This window comes from Ursus americanus, chromosome 16 (genome assembly GCF_024610735.1).
Source record: "Ursus americanus isolate L20-20 chromosome 16, mUrsAme1.1.p, whole genome shotgun sequence".
NCBI classification, from domain to species: Eukaryota; Metazoa; Chordata; class Mammalia; order Carnivora; family Ursidae; genus Ursus; species Ursus americanus.
The window spans coordinates 10,112,410-10,132,165 of record NC_142142.1 but is presented as its reverse complement, the minus strand read 5'-3'; the positions used below and the strand labels follow the sequence as shown (position 1 = coordinate 10,132,165).

At 54.6% G+C, this 19,756-nt stretch overlaps 2 protein-coding genes across 5 annotated transcripts in view; both read left to right on the top strand.

The window, feature by feature from the left end:
* The window catches only part of GDPD5 (glycerophosphodiester phosphodiesterase domain containing 5), an 84,424-nt gene extending 81,083 nt beyond the window's left edge, over positions 1 to 3,341 (top strand). For all 4 annotated transcript variants that reach the window (XM_045816211.2, XM_045816208.2, XM_045816209.2 and 1 more), the window contains one exon: positions 2,340 to 3,341. In XM_045816211.2, the coding sequence (XP_045672167.2) occupies positions 2,340 to 2,370 (31 nt within the window). In that variant the 3' untranslated portion in view covers positions 2,371 to 3,341. The remainder of the gene's footprint in view (positions 1 to 2,339) is intronic.
* A 5,484-nt stretch (positions 3,342 to 8,825) lies between these two features.
* On the top strand, positions 8,826 to 16,755 carry KLHL35 (kelch like family member 35). Its single transcript, XM_045816328.2, has 6 exons — positions 8,826 to 9,700; positions 10,928 to 11,112; positions 12,728 to 12,846; positions 13,469 to 13,657; positions 14,993 to 15,181; positions 16,148 to 16,755. The coding sequence occupies exons 1-6, from the start codon at positions 8,832 to 8,834 to the stop codon at positions 16,334 to 16,336; spliced, it is 1,740 nt and encodes a 579-aa protein (XP_045672284.2). The 5' UTR covers positions 8,826 to 8,831; the 3' UTR covers positions 16,337 to 16,755.
* Positions 16,756 to 19,756: the final 3,001 nt, after the last annotated feature.

The following is a 19,756-nucleotide window of genomic DNA, read 5'->3' as shown; positions in this document are numbered from 1 at the left end:
TTGGCATTCCCAGTCTGATGGAGGAGGCCGCTGTATAAACAAACGCATAGACAACCCGGTGCCGCTAGAGCTCTAGCAGGTGTGCTGAGCCAGAGTGGGGTGCAGAGAAGAGTGGTCAGCAGTGAGGGTCCTGGGGCCCACTTTGCAAGGTGACCTAGCTGGAATGGGAAAGATGCATAGGAGGGGCCTGGGTGATGGGTTTGAGGTGAGGGCTGACCAAGCAGAGGAAAGGAAGGGAATTCAGGCAGGGAGAGCAGGTGTTCAGATAGTGAGGGGGCATGGCTTACTGAGGTACGAAGAACTATCCATCATTCCATATGGCATGAGGGGTGGCCTTGCGCTCGCTCACCCCAGGATGGCACTAGGGAGGCACTCGGGCCTCGAGTGTATGGTCAGGAACTTGGGCTTCACTTTGAAAACAGGGTAGGGTCATGGGCAGACTTGTCCTTGTTACAGTAGGGCTGTAACAAGCACCACAAACCGGGTCACTTAAACAACAGAAATTTCTTGTCTCAGTTCTGGAGGCTAGAGGTCCCAAATCAAGGTATTAGCAGGGTTGGTTTATTCTGAGGGCCATGGGAGAAGGATCTGGTCAGGCAGGCCTCTCTCCTTGACCTGCAGATGGCCATCTTTGTGTTGACGTGGCATTCTCCCAGTTAGCATCTCTGGTCCAAATTTCCCCTCTTTATAAGGACACCGGGCATATTGGACTAGGGCTCACCTTAATGACTTCGTCTTAACCAATTAACATCCGCAACAACCTTATTCTCAAAGTCACATTCTGCAAGTACTGGAGGTTAGGACTTCAACCTATGAATTTGGGGGACAGCACAATTCCATCTATAACAAGTGTGGACGGTGACGAGAGGGGGAAGCTGGAGGCAAAGAAACCAGTAACTCAGGGGAGAGACTGGATATGGGAACACAGAGGAGAGGAGAGATTTGAGGGACATCTAGGAGCCAGATGGGCTGGGGTTCAAATCCCAGCTCTATCCCCAACTAGATATGTGACCCAGAGCACATCGGGGTCAGACTCCTCGCGTGCAAAAGGGACTGGCCCCCTTCACAGGGTGCTTGAGGGCTAGCCCCACGCCTGGCCCGGAGGGACGCTCGGTGAGCACTGTCTGAATGAACAAGACCCCCGTGGGGGTGACTGGTTTGAGGGCTGGTTCTCAGGATTCTGTGAACAGCCACTCATTCATTCTCTCCTTTATTTAACTCGTCGCTTCAACAGCTGAACGCCAGGCACTGTTTTAGGTGCTTAGGACTCAGAGATTCTTGCCTGTGGGGCCCTCGCATTCCTCCTGCCTTGGCTCAAAGGGAGCCTTCCCTGAGCGCTGGGGCTGGGTTGGAGCGCCTCCCCTGGTGCCCGCAGCCCTTGAGCCACACTGGGGAGCTCCTGGAAGGAGGGGCCAATCGAAGGCACCTGGGGTGCCCAGGCTCCTACAGCCTGGCCCAGAGAAATCAGAAGAGGCAGGGAGAATGAATGGAAAGGAAGAGGGCAGCCCCTAGGCCCGGCAGGTTCTGCGCCTCCAGGCCCCCACCTCTCCTTCAGTGCCAAATGCCATTCATCGAGCACCTTCTGAGTACGGACTCTGAGGAGCCAGCCACAGTCCTCACCCCAACCTGCCCACTCCAGGTTGGAAAGTCCTTTCCAGAGACCCTCAGCCTCACCAAGGCACCCCGAGTCCCCTCGGGGTGGGCTCAGCTCCACTCAGCAGACCTTTTCTGAGTCTCTGGTGTACGTCCAGTGCTGTGCCAGAGAGTGGGACACAGATGCCCGGACCTCACCCCTGTGCTTGAAGTATTCCAGCTGGTGGGGGCCACAGATAGTGACAGAATAGGAGGTGATGGGGCGGGGGGAAGCAGGGGCTAGGGTGGCCACGAGGAGTCCCCATCCCAGCTTGGGGGGCTGGGAGGTGCAAGGTCAGGGGAGGCTTTTAGGAGTCGGTAATAACAGAGATAAGAAAAATGGAGCCAGATTTTAAGAAAAGGAAGTGTTGATAGGGTGGTCACTCCCAGGAGAGGGGCCAGTGTGTACAAAGGCCCTGAGTACAGTAAACGCATGGGCACCAAGATTAGGAGGGTGCAGATGGTTTTCTGTGGCTGGAAGGTGGAATTCCAGGGGAGAGTAGACTGAGGTGCGGCCAGAGTGTTTGCAGAGTCCAAGGAGGGCCTTGAATGCCAACCTCAACAGCAAACCTGAACCCAGTGATTTCATCAGCCTCTAAGTGCCTGACCAGGACTTGCTGCTGGCTACCCTTCCCGCTGCATCTGCCAGCCATCCGCATTGACCCCTCTTCTCCCCACTCACACTCTGCCTCCCTCTGGCCCCACAGAGATCAGCGATGGCATGGAGGTCTCCGATGAGCTCTCTGTATGTTCAGACAACAGTTATGACACGTACGCCAACAACGCTCCCACCCCTATGGATAACCGAGGCGGTGGCCGCCGCACCAGGACTCTCGCAGACCGGAGTGGGCGCTAGCTGAAGACTGGTCTGGCCCAGCCTGTGCCCGATGTGGAGGCCAGGGAACCCGAGAGAGCTGGCAGAAGCATGTCTGGACTGGGAGTGCGCTGGGAGCTGGCTCCACAGCCTCCTTGTTCGCTCCAGCCCTCTGTCAGCATGGCCTCCCTTGAAGGGGGCTCCCCTCTCTCCTGAGGCCCACTTAGGTCAGAACTCCAGCCTCGCAGATGCCCCTGCAGGCCTGGGGCTCCTTCTGGAAAGTTTGGGGCCCAGGGCCTGGTCTTCCTCTGGAGGCCTTCCCTTATATCCTGATCTGGAAGCTTTGCTGAGTCACTGGGCTATGCCATGCCCCCTGTGGCAGCCAAGAATGTGGATGTCCACGTGTGCCCGTGTGTGTCCATCCTCCTGTCTATTCTCAGAGGCAACCGACTTCTCTGCGTGTCTCCTGCCTTGAGGGCCTGGGCTGGGCCTCTGCCCCCAGCAGCTCTGTTCTTCATGTCAGTCTCAAAAGCACAAGGATTTTCAGCCCAGGAGGAAAGCCTGCTGCAGTGGTGGAGACACTCCTCTCCGACCGGCCTCCTACCACCACTGGCCCTGCCCCAGGAGCAGCTGGAGGTGCCGGAAGAGCAGGCTTAAGGCTGCTTCTACTAGACCCTTACCTAAGTGTCCAGCAGGCCTGCAGGGCAGAGTGGTGCAGAGGCCCGGCAGATCCACAGACTGACACAACCTCAGGTTTCCACATCAGTGGCCACAGCACAGTGGCCACGTGGGAACAGTGTTCTAGGCAAGGCCAAGGGTGGGCATATGGCCAAGGAGGCCTACGGCAGAGTGAGCCTGAGGGCCTTGGCCAATACGATTAAAGCTGCCATCCTGACGTGTGTTGTCTCTGAATGGTCTGTGGGAGGGTAGGGAGAGAGTTTGCTGGATTTGGGATTCAATTTTGGGCCAATGATTTGAGGAGGAAGCATTCTCAGAAATGAATGGAAGAGCGCAGGGTGCTTGGGCCCCTAGCCAGCATCACCAGGACACTGGGACTTCCTTAACAGCCCTAGGGTTGGGGACCAGTACCCCCATATTGTGGTGGGGGGAGGTGGTCCTGGAGTGGTAAGATGACATCCAAAGCTACACAGCTTAGAACGGACAAAGCCAGAAGCCCGGCCAAGCTCTGACCCCGGAGTGTATGCATGCCTCCATAACCAGCCAGAGTGGCAAGGCCGATGGGGAGGCCGCCTGGGTCTGATGCAGGGCTGGGTGGCGGAACTGGCAGGTCCCCTCACAGCCATATGGAGGCTTTCTAAGGTTTTTCCTAGGAGCCAAGGGATATATCTCTTCTACAAACAGGGGTCTTCTGGATAGAATTCTTGGGGTCTGAGCAACTCTGGCACCTTCTTGGAGGAAAAGAAAAGAAACCCCTCTCAAATACTGGAATCCAGACTGGGCCCCCCACATTAACCTTCTGGACTGCCCTCTGGGAACTGAGGGGATTCACCCTCCTTTCCTCCTACTGAACATCTGTCAAGTGCATCCCTTCCTGGGGCAGAGGTCAACTCCCACCTCTCCCTGGGCATGAAGTGTAAGGGAAATCCTGAATGGCCGGATCAGCGATGGGGCACACTGCTCTACCCAAAATGCCCCAGTAACCTCTCCAGCCTCTGGCAGACCCATCCAGGAAAGTGGATTTGACCTTTCATTGCAGCCCTTCCCTGTCCCATCAGTGGCCCAGGCCAGAATATTCCAGGCTCGTGGCCACACCTGGGCAATGTGAGACATCCCAGAGCCTTCAGGAGCAGGCAGAGGGGGCTGGAAGTTCTGAGTGGGACAGCTAGTTAGCATCCCACTCTACCAGGGCCCTAGACCGTACCCACCAGTCTAGCTGCCTCCCCTCACCCCAAACAATGGAGGGAGGATGGAGGCCATCCCCTAGCTGGGCAGGCAGGGAGCCAGTCCTCTCTCCACCCTCAGCGGAGCTTGCAACCTGTGGTCAGTGCTGGCTCCTGTCCCTTGACCTGAAGAGTTACTGAGAACCCCGCCTTCCTGATGCCATCCCCACATTCTCCCCTTGTCTGTGGAGGACAGACAGACTGCCCTGTTCATAGGAAAACCAGAGACAGGGCCCCTTCCCTTCCCACTTCTTCCCTCCTTCCGTGGACCTCAGGGGTGCCGCCCCCGCCCTCCACCTGCTCCAGGGCCTTCCTTCCCAAGTACAGAAATAAAGGGGCCCAAACCTTTCCTGTCCTTTGACAGCAACACACACTCCTTTTTTAGGGAGAAGAGACATATACCATCCCCTGGCGTGGGGTACACGAAACAGAACCTGCCCCCAGACCTCAGGACACACACTTGGCCAGCATCACAGTGACCCCATCACAGCTCCTTCCACAAACTCAGCCTGCCCGAGCTGGCCAGGCCACGTTCCTGCAGCGCCCAGGCCTCATGGACTCCACACGGCACATGGCTTTCACTGCCAAACCTCTGAGTGTCACAGCAGCCCAATAAGATGAGGCAGGGCAGGAACTGCGAGCCTGGGTTCTGCCGAGACGGAGAGCGGGGCCAAGGGATGGGCAGTGATCTGTCTACGGCTCCATGCCGAGTCGTGGCGGTTCCGGGACAAGACCCCAAGTGCCTGGGCCTATCTGGGCTCTTGTCAAAGCAACCTCCTCCCAACAACTGTCCTATTCTGTGAAAGCAAATCTCCTCACTGGCCTCTCAAATACCAGGCCTTGTGGCCCTTGTGGAGGCAGCAAATGATCTGGGACCAGCCTGTGGCGTGGTCTCCTCTGGCTCCAGGAGGCCAGGCCGGCCCAAGCTGCCTCCTCTCATCTACCCCAACCAGGCCTGTTCAGTACCAGCAAGGCCCACCTCACTGAGTCCCCTCCAATGTGGGTCCGTTGCTGAAAACCACCTCAACTCATACCATGCCACGGGCGTAGGACACGCACGGGCCACAAGACACAGACCCCTGTCCTGCACAGACAGACCCACGTCACACACAGGATCACATAGACACAAAGAGGGACACACTAGGCAGTCAACCAGACACATGAAGTCCTACGATGACAATGTCTGCTGTCAAACAGGAACACAGATAGGCTGAGTCACACAGAGGCAGGAGGGAATCCGAGACCCCTAAGCTATGCAGCCACAGTGTTAGTCACACCCACCACGTCCCCGTGTGCTCCCACACTCACATACGGGTACCCTGGAACACCTGTACCCTCACAGCCACCCGGATACACCCCGGCTCCTTAGGGCAGTCCCCCCACACACCTTCACGTCCATGCATTTACTCAGGGGCACAGCCAGTGCCAGATCACCCCCAATCCAGGTACAAGGATCCCCGAGATGCACGCACAGTCAATGCCACGCTTACTCGCGCCTCCTTCCTTCCTTCCCTCCCAGGGCTGGTCCAAGAATGGAACAAAAGCCCAACGTCCCCTCCTCCCCTTCTCCCCCTCTCCTCTCCCCTCCCCCCTGGCGTCCAGCCCCTTTGTCCTCCTGCAGCTGAGCCGGAGCTCGAGTCCAGGCAGAGCGGCAAGGACACTGGAGCCCGGACGGCCAGGGGTGCAGCAGCAGGACAGACAGCAGTGGTCACTATGAGAGCAGCAGCTGCAGAGCACCCGGGTGAGGCCATGGCCAGGTAAGTGTCAGGTACATCCGGGGACTTAGCCCCTCAACCAGCAGGGCTATGTGGTGTCTTACAAGGCTGAGTGTGTGTGTGTGTGAGTGCGTGTGTGTGAGTGAGGGTATGAACAAGAAACAGGGGGGCATGTCAACTTCTAGGGGCTAGACCCCTTAGTATGCATCAGAACTCTTGGCTGGAGGCAGCTAGATTCTTCGCTAGGACGGGAGAACGTCCAGTAGAGCCCTCCCTGGGAATCCCTACCATCCACGTCGCAACTGGGTCTTCTGGCCCCCAGACTGGGAATTCCCAGGGTGGAAACGGAGTCTGATATCCCAGTGTGACCACAGTGCCTGGCACAGGAGACAGCAGTAGAAAGAATGAAAGAGTACTGGTGCACTTCCCAGGAGGAGACCCTCTCTCCGCCCCCAGGCAGCCCCTTGTGCTGCAGGGAGAGGTCCCTCCTTACCCTGAAGAGACCTGCCCTCCTGGATCTCAGCTCAGGGACCTGCTTGCTAAGAAAGCAGCCAGCAGAGAATGGAATGGGGACAGCACGCTCCGATGACCTCTCTCACCTCCCTCTGCTGGTCCTGGGCTGCTCCTTAGGACATGCCCTGACCCTGGTAGGTGTGGCCGAGCAGCTAGGCATGCAGAGTCTGGAGCCAGGTGGGTTCAGGGCCCAGCCCCTCTACTTGGGCATAGTTAGCCTCCTGGGACCCTGCCCACCAGGGAGCTCATTTCTGTAACCCTGACATGGGGATCCACCACCCAGGATGACCGGGGCGTGCGCAGTGAAAGCCAGACTAACAATGGGCAAGATCTGACCTCCAGGGCAAAGCAGTCTCAGAGGAGGCAGAGCACGTGGGATCAGGAGCATGGAGGGAGAGGCAAGAGGTAGAGGGCAGAGTTGTGCTCCCCTGGAGTAAGTTGCCACATACAGAAGTGAGCTCCCTGTCCCTGGAGGTATGCAAGCAGAGACTGTGTATTTATAATGCCAAATCACAACCAGCCCAGTACCGCCCCCTAGTCTGTAGAGTGCCTTCACAAACACCCTTCCTTTGATTCTTAGCACAACCTCCGAAGGGCGGGTTTCCTGTGTGCTTCTTTCCTTAGGACAAACTGAAAGAAGGGCGGGGGCATCTAAAGAAATGCTCAGGGTTGTGAGGATCAAATGCAATTACGTACATAAAAGCAGCCAGGGCACTGGTGTGCTCCCTTCCTCTTGTGTTAGCTGAGGCTGTGCTATGTTCCTAGCATTTTCATATTCCACTTCATAAGCACAATGTCACAATCCTACGAGGTGGGCATTAGGATCCCATTTCAGAAGAGGAGCCTGAAGGGGAGTGACTTGCACAGCTCATGCAGTGGGTCAATGACAGAGGCAGGTTTAGAACCCGGATCAGTCCTTAGAGCCAGTTCTTTCCATCTCCCCACAGCACTTCCTTGAGAACACGGGGAGAACATACTAGAGAGAGGGCTAACTAACTTCCCTCTCAGCCTGGGTTCTAGTCTCCTGCCCTCCTTCCCTCTGGGCCTTCGCAAAGATTGTTCTCTAAATGGAGACATCCTCCCTGCACTCCCTTCCCTTCTCCTGGCTAAGTCCCCCTATGCTTCTCAGTCTGATGATCCGTCAGGGGGTACCTTCCCTGACGCCCCTGCAACAGGGTCTAGTGCCCCTTCGATCGGCTCCCACACTCCCCTGTGGGACCCCCACCAAGCTGTGAGAGCCAGGAGAGCAGGGTCTATGCCTGTCTTGCTCACTGCCTGACACAGAAAAGGCTCTAAATACATGCTAGCTTAATACATGCACTCAACCTCAAACAGATATTAACTGAGCACTTGCTGTAGGAGAGGCAGGTATTAAATAATCAGGGGGTGCCTGGGTGGCTCAGTCCTTAAGCATCTGACTTCAGCTCAGGTCATGATCTTGGGTCCTGGGACCGTGCCCAGTGTCTGGCTCCACACTCAGCGGGGAGTCTGCTTGTCCCTCTCCCTCTCCCTATGTCCTTCCCCCCACTCCTGTGCGTCCACTCTAATAAATAAAATATAAATAGATAAAATCATCAGGGTTTGGTCAGTGGGGAGCACCTACAGGAGATCCGGAGACAGACTAGGGTGACAAGAGGGAGCAGAGCTGTTCCTCCCCACACCACACTAGGTGTCTGTGGGGTAGCCTGAATCCCTTCCACAGCGCCTGTCAGGGGGCCTTCCTATACAGATATTTTGCGCAGGTTCCTGTAACCTCCCAGCCCTCCCATTCCGGACGTTGGAGAGGTAAAGTCTCCATGCTGTTGGCGGCCACGGGCACTGCTTTAGCCCTTGTGGGAGGCCCTAAACAACGTCCACGTGTTTGTAAATCATCCCCTTATTAGACAATCCGCAAATTATCCCATTTGAGAGCTTGCCATCTGTCTCCTGCTGATACTGATGAAAGTTTAACGAGTCTGAAGGACAGAAGGAGTAATATGGCTACAGTGGGTAAGCGAGGAAGAAGGTGATAGAGCTAAGGCAGGGACCACCTGCAGGTAGGCAGGGACTAGATCCCTGCAGCCATTACGCCTCTGGATGAGGGATGGAAGGCAGAGCAGCTGAGTAAATGAAAGCACCTGCGTTACATGCATGCTTGCCGGCTTGAGTAAACCAGGGAACGAACAACAACGGAATCGACGGATGAGGGGTCTCCTGCCCTCTCGCCGACCCAGCCAGGTGGTTTTCCGACGCTGTTTGTGTTCTTTACCTGGCAGGATGCTGGAGGGCCCAGCGCTGGAGGAGTCGGAGCCCGGCTCCCTGGCGCCGTGCGCGGGGTCCTGCCACGCGCAGCGCGTTCTGCAGACTCTCAACGCGTACCGGCGGAGCGGCACCCTCACCGACGTGGTGCTGCGCGCCGGCGGCCGCGACTTCCCGTGCCACCGCGCGGCGCTCAGCGCGGGCAGCGCCTACTTCCGCAGCCTGTTCGCGGCCGGACGGCCAGAGCGCGGCCTGGCGGTGGTGCCCGTGGCGCCCGTGGCCTCGGAGGCGGGGCCGGGCGCGGCGGCGGCGCTGGCCGTGGTGCTCGACTACGTGTACGGCGCGGGCGTGCGGCTGCGCGCTGAGGACGAGGCGGCGGCCGTGCTGGCGCTGGCCGAGCGGCTGGGCGTGGCGGGCCTGCGCGAGGCCTGCGCCAGCTTCCTCGAGGGCCGCCTGCGCGCCGCCAACAGCCTGGCGCTTCGCCGCGTGGCTGCCGCCTTCTCGCTCGCCTCGCTGGCCGAGCGCTGCGGCCGCGTGCTGCGCCAGGCCTTCGTCGAGGTGGCTCGCCACGCCGACTTCCTGGAGCTGGCGCCCGACGAGGTGGCGGCGCTGCTGGCCGACCCGGCGCTGGGCGTGGCGCGCGAGGAGGCCGTGTTCGAGGCGGCCATGCGCTGGGTGCGCCACGACGCGCCGGCCCGCCGCGGGCAGCTGCGACGCCTGCTGGAGCACGTGCGCCTGCCCCTGCTGGCGCCCGCCTACTTCCTGGAGAAGGTGGAGGCCGACGAGCTGCTGCAGGCCAGCCGCGAGTGCCGCCCGCTGCTGCTCGAGGCCCGCGCCTGCTTCATCCTGGGCCGCGAGGCCGGTGCGCTGCGGGCCCAGCCGCGGAGGTACGGCCCCCTGCCCCCTTGCCTTCCAGCCGCCCTCATCCCCGATTGTGCAACCACTCATACCTGCGGTGTCCTTTCATTCAATCACTTAATCGAGCCTCTGGAATGAGATTTGCTCATTCATTCAGCACATACTTCACGGGCTTAGTATTGGGAATTCTGCCCTTGAAGAATTCACAGTCCAGTGGCGGAGAGGCAGGGGTCTCACACCTAGCACACATCCTTCCTCTTGCCCATCCATCCATAATTCTGAGTGCTGCTTCTGTGCAGATCTTGTGCTGGGTGTCTGGGACTTGGAAGTAATTGGAAATACCCTTTACCGTCCAAGAGCTCAGTCTAGTAAGGGATAAAAATAGGGCCTGGAAAAAAATGCAAGAGGCTTACTCTGGAACAACAGACCAGGAGACTTTGGGTGGAGTAGTCCAAGACGGTCTGTCCCCCTCCCGGGGATAGAAGACAGGACACCTCTGTATAACCACACTGTGTCTCCAAAACTAAGCTCAGGGCCTGGTATGAAGAAGATGCTCAATATTTGTCAAAGAAATTAGGTAGGAAGCCGGTGGCTTGGTTTGGAAATTCTGGTGGGGTCAGAAGCCTGAGGGGTTGGTTAGTGGGAGGGGAGAATGTTTTACTGAAAGAGTGTGTATCCTGGTCCAATGGAATTACTAATTAAGGAATGGGTTTAGGAGATGGTTATAGTAGGAGGTAGGCAGCAGAATTAGCAGTCGGGGATGAAGGACAGAAAAGGGTAAAGAGAATGGGTTAGTGGCAGCCAACCTGGGCTTGAATTCCAACTGTCTCACTTATTGGCTCCATGACTTACAGCAAGACAGAGTCTGTGAGCCTCTGTTTCCTCCTCTGCAAAAGGAATAGTAACCCCTGCCTAATAGAACTATCATAAGAATTAAACGAGGTGACTTTTCTAGGTAAGGGCTCTGTAAAGATCCTTTCCCTGTAATTTAGATGTCAGTAGACTGGGGTTAAGGATTGGTGACTCTCTTCCCATCGATACTAGGAAAGGAGGTTGGAGGTGGCAGAGTCCCGCATGGGACGGGGAGGCAGGGAGTACAAAAGGGCATGTCCAGCATGGGACTGGGAGGCAGGGAGTACACAAGGGCATGAGGGCATGGAAGGGCAGCAGGACGGTACAGTGTGGTCAACAAAGGGATGAGAGAGGGCCAGAACTTGGGTGTGGGTCACCAGGCATTGGGCTTATCCCCACGCCAGATTCATGGACCTAGCTGAAGTGATCGTGGTCATCGGCGGTTGCGACCGCAAGGGGCTCCTGAAGCTGCCCTTCACCGACGCCTACCATCCAGAGAGCCGGCGCTGGACCCCACTGCCCAGCCTCCCAGGCTACACGCGCTCCGAGTTCGCTGCCTGTGCTCTCCGCAATGACGTCTATGTCTCTGGTGAGGGCAGGGCTGCAGCGGGAGCCCCACAAGATTGGCTCTTGGCCTCCTTCTCACGCCTCTCTTTTCTCCCCAGCCTTGAGGTGGGGGTGGGATTTCCCCCGATAACCTACAGCTATTGGCTGAAGTGGTATGTGGTCCTGCAGGGCCAGTCGCTGGTATGACTCTGACCTTCGTTCAGCAATGTCCACTTCGATTCGTATTACTATTAATCACTTCTCTTTATTTAACGAACTATGTGCAGAACAGAGTGCTACACAGCTCACATTAGTTCATCAATTTTCCCTACAACCCCATTTTATGGGGAGGTTAAGAATTTTACCATTATCTCAAAAATGGTAAAGCTAGGGGAAACTCAGATCGATTTGATACCAACGGATTGTGCCCTCCCTGAGGTCCAGGCCCTAGATAGCGAATAAAACAGTTCCTGCTCCCCTGGAGAAGGGGAGACAGACTTCACTTTACCACCAGACTTTTCAGCTGGACCTTGAAAATCTGGAGGGAACAGCACAGGCAAAGGCATGAAGACAGGAATGTGCAGAAAGGAATCCCAGGTACCCGGGTCTCTAAAGGGTAGGTTGAGTGCACCTGGGAGAGGAGGGGAGGTATTGTAGATGAGGCAGGAAAGGGAGTCAAGTCAGATCAGGGAGGCTTTGACTCCAGGCCTAGGTAGACTGCACTTGTTGTAGGGAGCTGTGGGTGTCTGGGAAGGATAAAGAGCAGAAGAATGAGCCAGAAAGGCCTCAGGGAACATCCAGGCCACACTTAATTACTGGACAACTTATCCAATGCTACTGATGGCCTGTGAACAACACGTAGGGCCTCTGCTGGGTGCTGGTGGGAATACACAGAGTCAAGGGCTACAAAACAGAGCTGGGGCTTGAGTCATGGGCTCAGGCTGAGGGATGCTGTCATGGTTGTCCCTGGGAAGGCTGCTCCTGAGAGTAAGTCCCTGGTCAGTAATCCCAGAAGGAACGGGGAAGAAGAGTCCACAGTCTGCATTCCAGGGCCTAGCCCCACTGGGCGTACCAGTGCTCAGCCTGGGAGACTAGATGTTCTAGTTCCGGTCATTGATCTAGAGTAAAAGGCCATGAGCCTTCAGCAGGGCCTTCCTGGTCTCTAAGCCACATCTGAATTTCCTGTCTGTAAACATGTCCAATAATCCTAACACTTCCTGGAGGGACGAGAACAGACATGAAATCATAACCCTGAACGAGGCAGGGTTACTGAGTCACTCTCTACCTTTGCCCATCGCAGTGCAGGTGGCCCTGCTTTGCCTCTGTCCCCCACACATTCCTGATGCTTGTCTTGGGCACACTTTGCACTCTAATCTCCAGCTGAATTCTAAGTGACCCCCTCTTTGCTTCCCAGAGTACAGAGCCTGGCATAACACCATAAGGCACCCAGTGAAGATCAGCTCCTCCCTAAATCTCTCAGGCCTCTCCCCTCAAAACTCCCTGCCCCTTGTCCTAACTCACACCTTCCCACCATTTGTTCAAAACACATGGTCTACCCTTAACTCTTCCTTGGATCTGGGGACCCTTGTTTCTAGGTCTTTAGGGGTGCTGTTGACCCCAAGAGGGCCTGGAGTCAACAGCTGCTTCTCTTTCCCTAGGAGGCCACATCAACAGCCGTGATGTGTGGATGTTTAGTACCCCTCTGCACACCTGGATCAAGGTGGCCTCGCTGCTCAAGGGCAGGTGGAGGCACAAGATGGCAGTCATGCAGGGGCAGGTAGGGACACACAGCAGATGCTGTCCTGTGGCTCAAGGTACAGATCAGTGGTCTTCCTGGGGGAAGGTCCAAAACACAGTCTCTCTGAAAGATGGGATCTTAAGCACCAAAAAGGAAAGATACTTGCTCAAAGTTACATGATAATGCTAATAATACTACTAATTATGGTAATAGTACAGTCTAGTGGTCAGGGGTCAAAAGTGTGGGCTCTGGGACCAAACAGACTAGGTGTAAACTTTGACCCTGCCACTTAAAAAAAAAAAAAAAAATCTAATTATCTTTGTAAGCTACATCCCGAATTCAGAAAAGAAAAGTGCTTCTTCGGATCACTTAAGTAAGGTGATAAACCCTCGATAAATTACTAGCTATTATTAAGCATCAGCTTGGTGCCAGATATTTGACAGGTCTAATACCCATCCCAGAGATGCATATCATTATCCCCCGTTAATAGAGAAAACCCGCTGAGGGAGGCCGCCCGGGCGCTGGCGGTGCTGGGATGTACCCCCTGTGTGTCTGGGTTTCTCCGCACGTAGCGGAGACGGTGGGGCTGAGACGCAGAGAAGGCCTCGAGCCCCCGCGGAGGCTCCTTCGGCACCCCACCCGTGCTTGTCCTCATCCGCAGCTGTTCGCGGTGGGCGGCTTCGACGGCCTTCGGCGCCTGCGCAGTGTAGAACGCTACGACCCCTTCTCCAACACGTGGGCGGCGGCGGCGCCCCTCCCCGAGGCCGTGAGCTCCGCGGCAGTGGTGTCCTGCGCGGGCAGCATCTACGTGATCGGGGGCGCCGGGCAGGACGGCGTCAGCACCAACAAGGTGGGCGCGGACAGGGCGCTGGACGCCTGCCGTGTGCCGGGCGCAGAGCTGGCACTTTCACGTCCTCGTGCGCTTTCCGCTCAGCAGCCCTGAGGAGTGACCCCAAGTTTCAGCAAGGAAGTGACGTCAGAGAGATGACCCCTAGGCCACACAGCGGGTCCGGACCCGAATATTTGAGCTGGTGCCATATGGGTTTCACAGATTTAAAAAATGAAGTTAGGGCAGGGGTGGGATCAAGTAAAATGTTTTTCCTTCGTTCAAAACAAACCCACACACTATGGAAAATTTAGAAAACACAGAGAAAGAAAAAAAAAATCACCCATGATCCCACCACCAAAGGATAACTACTCTTAATATTTTGGTGCATTGCCTTGCAGGCCTCTTCTGAATCAACTTTTGTGTTTTCGTTTTGTGTTACTGTTAGTAAAATTTTGCAATCTGCTTTTTATTCTCATTTAAAGGTAAGCATTTTCCACATATTTAGAAACTCTTAACAGCCATCATTTCAATGTGTAGTAGTCTTTGGGGTGGATGAACCGTAGTCCATCAACCAAACTTTCTGTTGCTGGACATTTAGGCTTTCTGTGAATAAAAATCCGTCTTCTTGACAGCAGCTTCCTCCCTCCCCTGATGGCCTCGCAAGTCTGTGGTCCTGGGATCTGCATCTTTAAACTGGGATCCCTCACCCCTCCTTATTCCGCACCCCCCTGCCACACACACACCTACCCCTTCCTGGGGCTGGCGGGGGGCTGCCCTCTGGCGCATTACTGATTCATTATGGGCCACTCCAGGAGCCTCCAAGGAAACGACTGAGCAGACGAAATAAAGGTGAACGGGAGGGTAGTATAAGCCCTCCGAAACTCGAAAGTGTGAACACCGGTGGGCCTGGGAAGCCTGTGGACAGCTGTAGGGATTCCAGCTGCAAGACACCCCAGCTGGAATCTTGGCATGAGCTCAGAGCACCAGGGGGAGGGAAGAGGGCTGACAATGTGTGCAATAAGAAATGCATCTCTATGGAGGGCCTGCTCTCTGAGGACTTTCTACAGCACTAGTGCAGCTGGTACTTCCACCTCCTGGGATGCAGACCTTGCTTGAAAGATGAGGCGGCTTTGGACAAAGGAAGTCCAGGGCTGGGGCCAGAATGTGGAACCAGACCGAGCACACTTGAGGGCAGGGATGGTAGGTCTCTGCCCCCCGCCCCCCCATGCTAGCTCAGGTGTGGTAGACACAAGCGAATGTGCTGAATGAATCCCCCTGCTGGGGAGGTGGGAGGATGTGGGCAGCAGGGAGGCTGGGGGGTGAGGCTTCACCACAGCCCCTCCTCCTGCCCCTCAGGTGCAGTGCTTTGACCCCAAGGAGGACCGGTGGAGCCTGCGATCGCCGGCACCTTTCTCACAGCGGTGTCTCGAGGCTGTCTCCCTTGAGGGCAGCATCTATGTGGTGGGGGGCCTCATGAACAAAATCTTCACCTATGACCCTGGCGCAGATGTCTGGCGGGAGGCAGCTGTCCTCCCCAGCCCTGTGGTAAGTAGAGGCTCCCGGCCCAGCCTTGGAACTCGTTCCATTCGGGAGCACAAAGTCCCACGTCTAAGGACGTGGAACTCAGGTTGTGCGTGTGTCTGGCTCCATGCTAGGCAGTTACACACAGTTCCCTAGCTTTGTCCTCATTCGGAGAATCAGCCTTGTGTTCCGCAGATGAAGAGACCAGCCTGAGGGAGACTGAAGCCTCGCCCAAGGCCACCAGTTAAGCCGTGTTAAGGCAGAGCATGGAACCCCAGTTCCAAGTGCGTTAGCCTTGGATGAAGGTCTTGGTCTGAATGACCCTGCAGTCTCTTGTCCTGAAGGCCACCAGCTGGCAGCCTGTTGTGGGGAGGTCAGGGTAGGGAAGGGACGTGGTAAGTTCCCCTGTCCTAGTAATACTGGAGCAGGGAGGTCAAGGCCCAGGAGGCTCTGGCCCCTGCATTCCTGGCCTCCCCCCCTCTTGTCCCCTTCCCTGAAACTCCAAAGAGACTACATAAGGGTGTGGTTGGACTGGTGGTCCCTGCCAGTTCTGACCTTCAGTGATCCTAAGAGCTTGAGATTTCTGGCATCTCTGAGTCTTAGGGCAGTGGCAGTGGTGGTGGTGGCGGTGATTGTGGTCACTGTTCCTGGAGTGCTTACTGTCTTCCTGGCACTATGTAAAATGCTTTACATGCTTACCCCCATTAACTGTTAGGCAACCTTATGAAGAAGGTACTATATTCTTACTCTGCAGGGGAGGAAACTGAGGCCCAGAGAGCTTGAGTGACTTGTCTAAGGCCATTTAGTAAGCTCAAGCTCCACCAGAGCTTGAACTCAAATCCACCCAGTTCTTGCCTTTCTGCCTGCCTTGCCAGACTGCCTGCTCATATTCTGTGGGTCAAGGTTTTCGTGTCTGGCCTGGCCAGCTAGGGACAGAGGGAGCCCCACACTGGACCCCATAGCTTATTATCTTTTTGTTTGTCTCCCCAGGAGAGCTGTGGCGTGACTGTGTGTGACGGGAAGATCCACATCCTTGGTGGGCGGGATGATCTCGGGGAGAGCACCGACAAAGTCTTCACCTTTGACCCCAACAATGGGCAGGTGGAGGCCCAGCCATCCCTACAGCGCTGCACCAGCTCCCATGGCTGCCTCACCATTATTCAGAGCCTGGGCAGGTAACTCAGACTTGAACAGCCTGAGCCAGGAAGCAGAGAAAGGAGGGTTTCAGGCTCACCACGGCTCCCCTCATGGTACCTCCATGTAAATAGCCCCTTAACTTATTGCCCCCCTTTCTTATAGAAATAAAAACCTTTAAGATTGGGTCTGTGTTCCAGCTCAAGCCTCCTTTGTCTGGAGAAGTAATGCCCAGTGTCTGCTCCCTGCTTTGACTCTTTACAAAGCTCCCTCATATATTACCTTGTTTACCTTCAAACTGGCAGTGTGGGTATGTTTTAAAAATTATGAAATATTTCATGCATAAAAAGTATATATTTTTGTACAGTTTAAGAATTACAATAAAATCTGTTTCCACCATCTAGCTTAAGAAATAGATTGTTACAAATGCCTTTGTAGGTACCTCCATTTCCAAACCCACTCCTTCCCACATTCCTCCCAGAAGTAATCAGTCCTTAAATTTGAGGTTACTGCATTTTTTTTAACTTTTAATAAGCTAGTTATTAAGATTTGTATCTTACAGCAAAGGAACTGCCTTAAAAGACGAGGAGACTTGCCCAAGATCACATACTTAGTAACTGGCAGAGTCCATGACTCATGAGGTTCCGTGAAGCTTCAGAATCTATGAAGCACTTCTGGTCAGGATGTTTCTAAACCACCCTCTCCAATTCAAACACTTAGCAATAACAGACAAAATTAAAAGCCAAACAACTAAAAAGATAGGGGCTTGGGCTTACAAGTAAGCAAACATGTCCAAGGACCAGAAACAGTGGAATTATAAAACCATGAGAAAGGGTGAAGCTCCAGCTCTGGGGTTCAGACTCTAGGATAAAGCTTTAAAAAAAGGGGATTACAAACCAGCCTCACTGCTAGAAGCCAGGGCCAAGGTAGGGCTCCTCGCCTCATCAAAGAACTAGAAACAAAACCGAAAACAGTTGTGGGATGCTGAGCAGCCCTGAGGCCAAGGCTCGCAGCAAACTGCAGGCCCAGGGTAGCAGGCACCGGAGCCCCAGGCCTGAGAACCCAGCCAGCCCAGCTCTGCACCTGGACCTGTGAGATCCCCCACATCGCCAGCGGGCCTGAGCCCCTCGTGCCATCATAAGCACCCGGGTGGCCTGAGGCTCTACAGGCAGCAACAGAAAACTGCTAGAGGGGGAGGGATGAGCTCAGAGGAAAGAGGGGACAAAAGATGTCACATATTCTGTAAGGCAGAGACCCAGTGGGTTCAGGTCCTATGCCTGTGTTTCTGAGGCCCAGAGGAGCTGGCCAGGTCCCATCTGGGGCTCCCCATCATGTGCACTCAGATTGCCTTTTGAAGAGCTATCATCTGCTCCTCGCATCCCCTCCGGCACAGGGCCAGCTCCATGCCCCTCCCTGTCTTCCAAAGCCCCAGGGTCCTATCTGTGGGGTCTCTCCAGCTGGGGCTGGCCCATCACAGCCCAGCACAAAGGCCTGGGTCCCAGCTGAGCTGCTACCCTCTGATTATCTCAGATTAGGAAGCCTGTGACCATCTGGACACAGCTGATAATGGCAGGAGGGGAGGGGAGTGGTGGGGATGCCCAGCCCCTCAGAGCCTGCCTGTCCCCACCCCACAGATAACACCCAGGACAAAGCAAAAAAGGTGCTGTATCGTTTGACCACCCAAGCAAAAGCCTGAGTGGTAAAGGGGCAAATTCAGGGTAAGATCTTGAGAACGTGGGTACCTCACCCGGGCCGGGCACTTCCTGTGTGCCAAGCAGACCACCCCATTTCCCCACCAATGACCATTTATGCTCTCCCATCCAAGTGCCAGTGCCCTTTCCTGCTTTGTGCCTGGGCAGATCCTGCAGCCTCTACTTCAGAGCTGACTCCTCTCTCCTTACGCCCTTCCTTACCCGCCCCTCTTGCACCGCCAGGCATGTGGCCAGGCCTTATACGTGACGTGTCTTCCCTGACATACCCATAGAATGCTTCCTGAGGAAGGAAAGGTGTTTTTACTATCCCCCAGTGCCCGGAAAAAGAGCCCACCCCGCTCCCACCTCCGTATGCTGTATCAAAGCTTCCTGGATTTCTACTTTATACCCAGGAGGTAGGTACTATTGCCCCACTTACCAATAAAGGAAATAGAGACTCAGGGTTGTGAAGTGATTTGTCCACTAATGTCACTGGTCTGGTGAGTGGTGGCAGAGCCAGGATTCTACCTTGGGTCCAGCCACCTCCAAGGCCTGCTCTCTCCATGCAGCCTCGCCCAGGCTCTGCTAATCTGAGAAAGCTAATCTGAGAAAACAGCATTGAGGGCTGCACATGAGTTATTTAGAAGTAGAAAAGACAGTAGTCCTCCCTTCTCTGTGGGGGATACATCCCAAGACCCCCAGTGGATGCCTGAAACCACAGATGGTAGCAAACCCTGCACACTGTTTTTCCTACATATACATACATAACTAGGATAAAGTTTAATTTGTAAATTAGGCACAGTAATAATAGATTTAAAGTAACTAATAATTAACATATAAAAGTTGTAATACACTATAATAAAGGTTATATGAATGTGGGCTCCCTCAAAATACCTTTTGTGCTATACTTATCCTTCTTCCTGTGATGATGTGAGATAAAATGCCTACAGGGTGAGATGACATGAGGTGAATGACATAGCCATCATGATGCGGCATTAGGCTACTACTGACCTGACCTAAGTCAGAAGGAGGATCGTCTGCTTCCAGAATGCGGCTGATCTCGGGTAGCTGAAATCGCAGAAAGTGAAACCACGGATAAGGGGGTGGGGGGGGAACTACTGTACATCATTTCCACTGTGGGAAATCCCAGCCTCTTGGGATTTGGTCCCTGCCCTTAGGGGCTTCCAGTTGGATGAGTGGGGAGACATGGTTCATCTCCCCGGTGAGTGAGGCTCACAGAACACAATACAAAGCAAAAGGTTACACACCCATGTGTCCTCATTTCCTAGGACTGTGGGTTTGACCCAAAACCAAATATGGTCGGCCTCCCTGGCTCCTAGCCCACTGCTCCTTCAGCCCACCTGGGCTGCCTGCTGAATGGGAGGGACTGTCACTATCCAATAGGAAACCAGACCACAAGTTCTGAGTATATGACTCCCTAGCCACGTGGATTTGCCATACTCTCCCCAGCTGAGAACAATGAACTCTTCATATGCCATCAGAAGCCATGGGACCCAAATTTAGTTTTTAGTTTCTTTTTTGAGAAGTTCTAACTCTTTGTAAGGATTGTTATTTTATCAGTTATTCTTAGTGGGCTTCTAAAAAACAATGAGGAATTTACTTACCTTTCAAAAAAGACATAAAACTCATTCTCTCTTACAATCACCATATGGATTCATTAGGTGCTTTTATAAATCTAAAGTATATTATGTGATCATGATGAATTTATTTTTCCTATGTCTTTAAAAATTTTGCTATTTCTTTCATCCTAAAA

Excerpts from the sequence above, each read along its gene's own strand:
- KLHL35 (XM_045816328.2), top strand. The coding sequence starts at position 8,832 with ATGCTGGAGGGCCCAGCGCTGGAGGAGTCGGAGCCCGGCTCCCTGGCG. Across the intron at positions 11,113-12,727 it reads CAATGACGTCTATGTCTCTG|GAGGCCACATCAACAGCCGT; the intron begins GTGAGGGCAGGG and ends CTCTTTCCCTAG. Across the intron at positions 13,658-14,992 it reads ACGGCGTCAGCACCAACAAG|GTGCAGTGCTTTGACCCCAA; the intron begins GTGGGCGCGGAC and ends CCTGCCCCTCAG.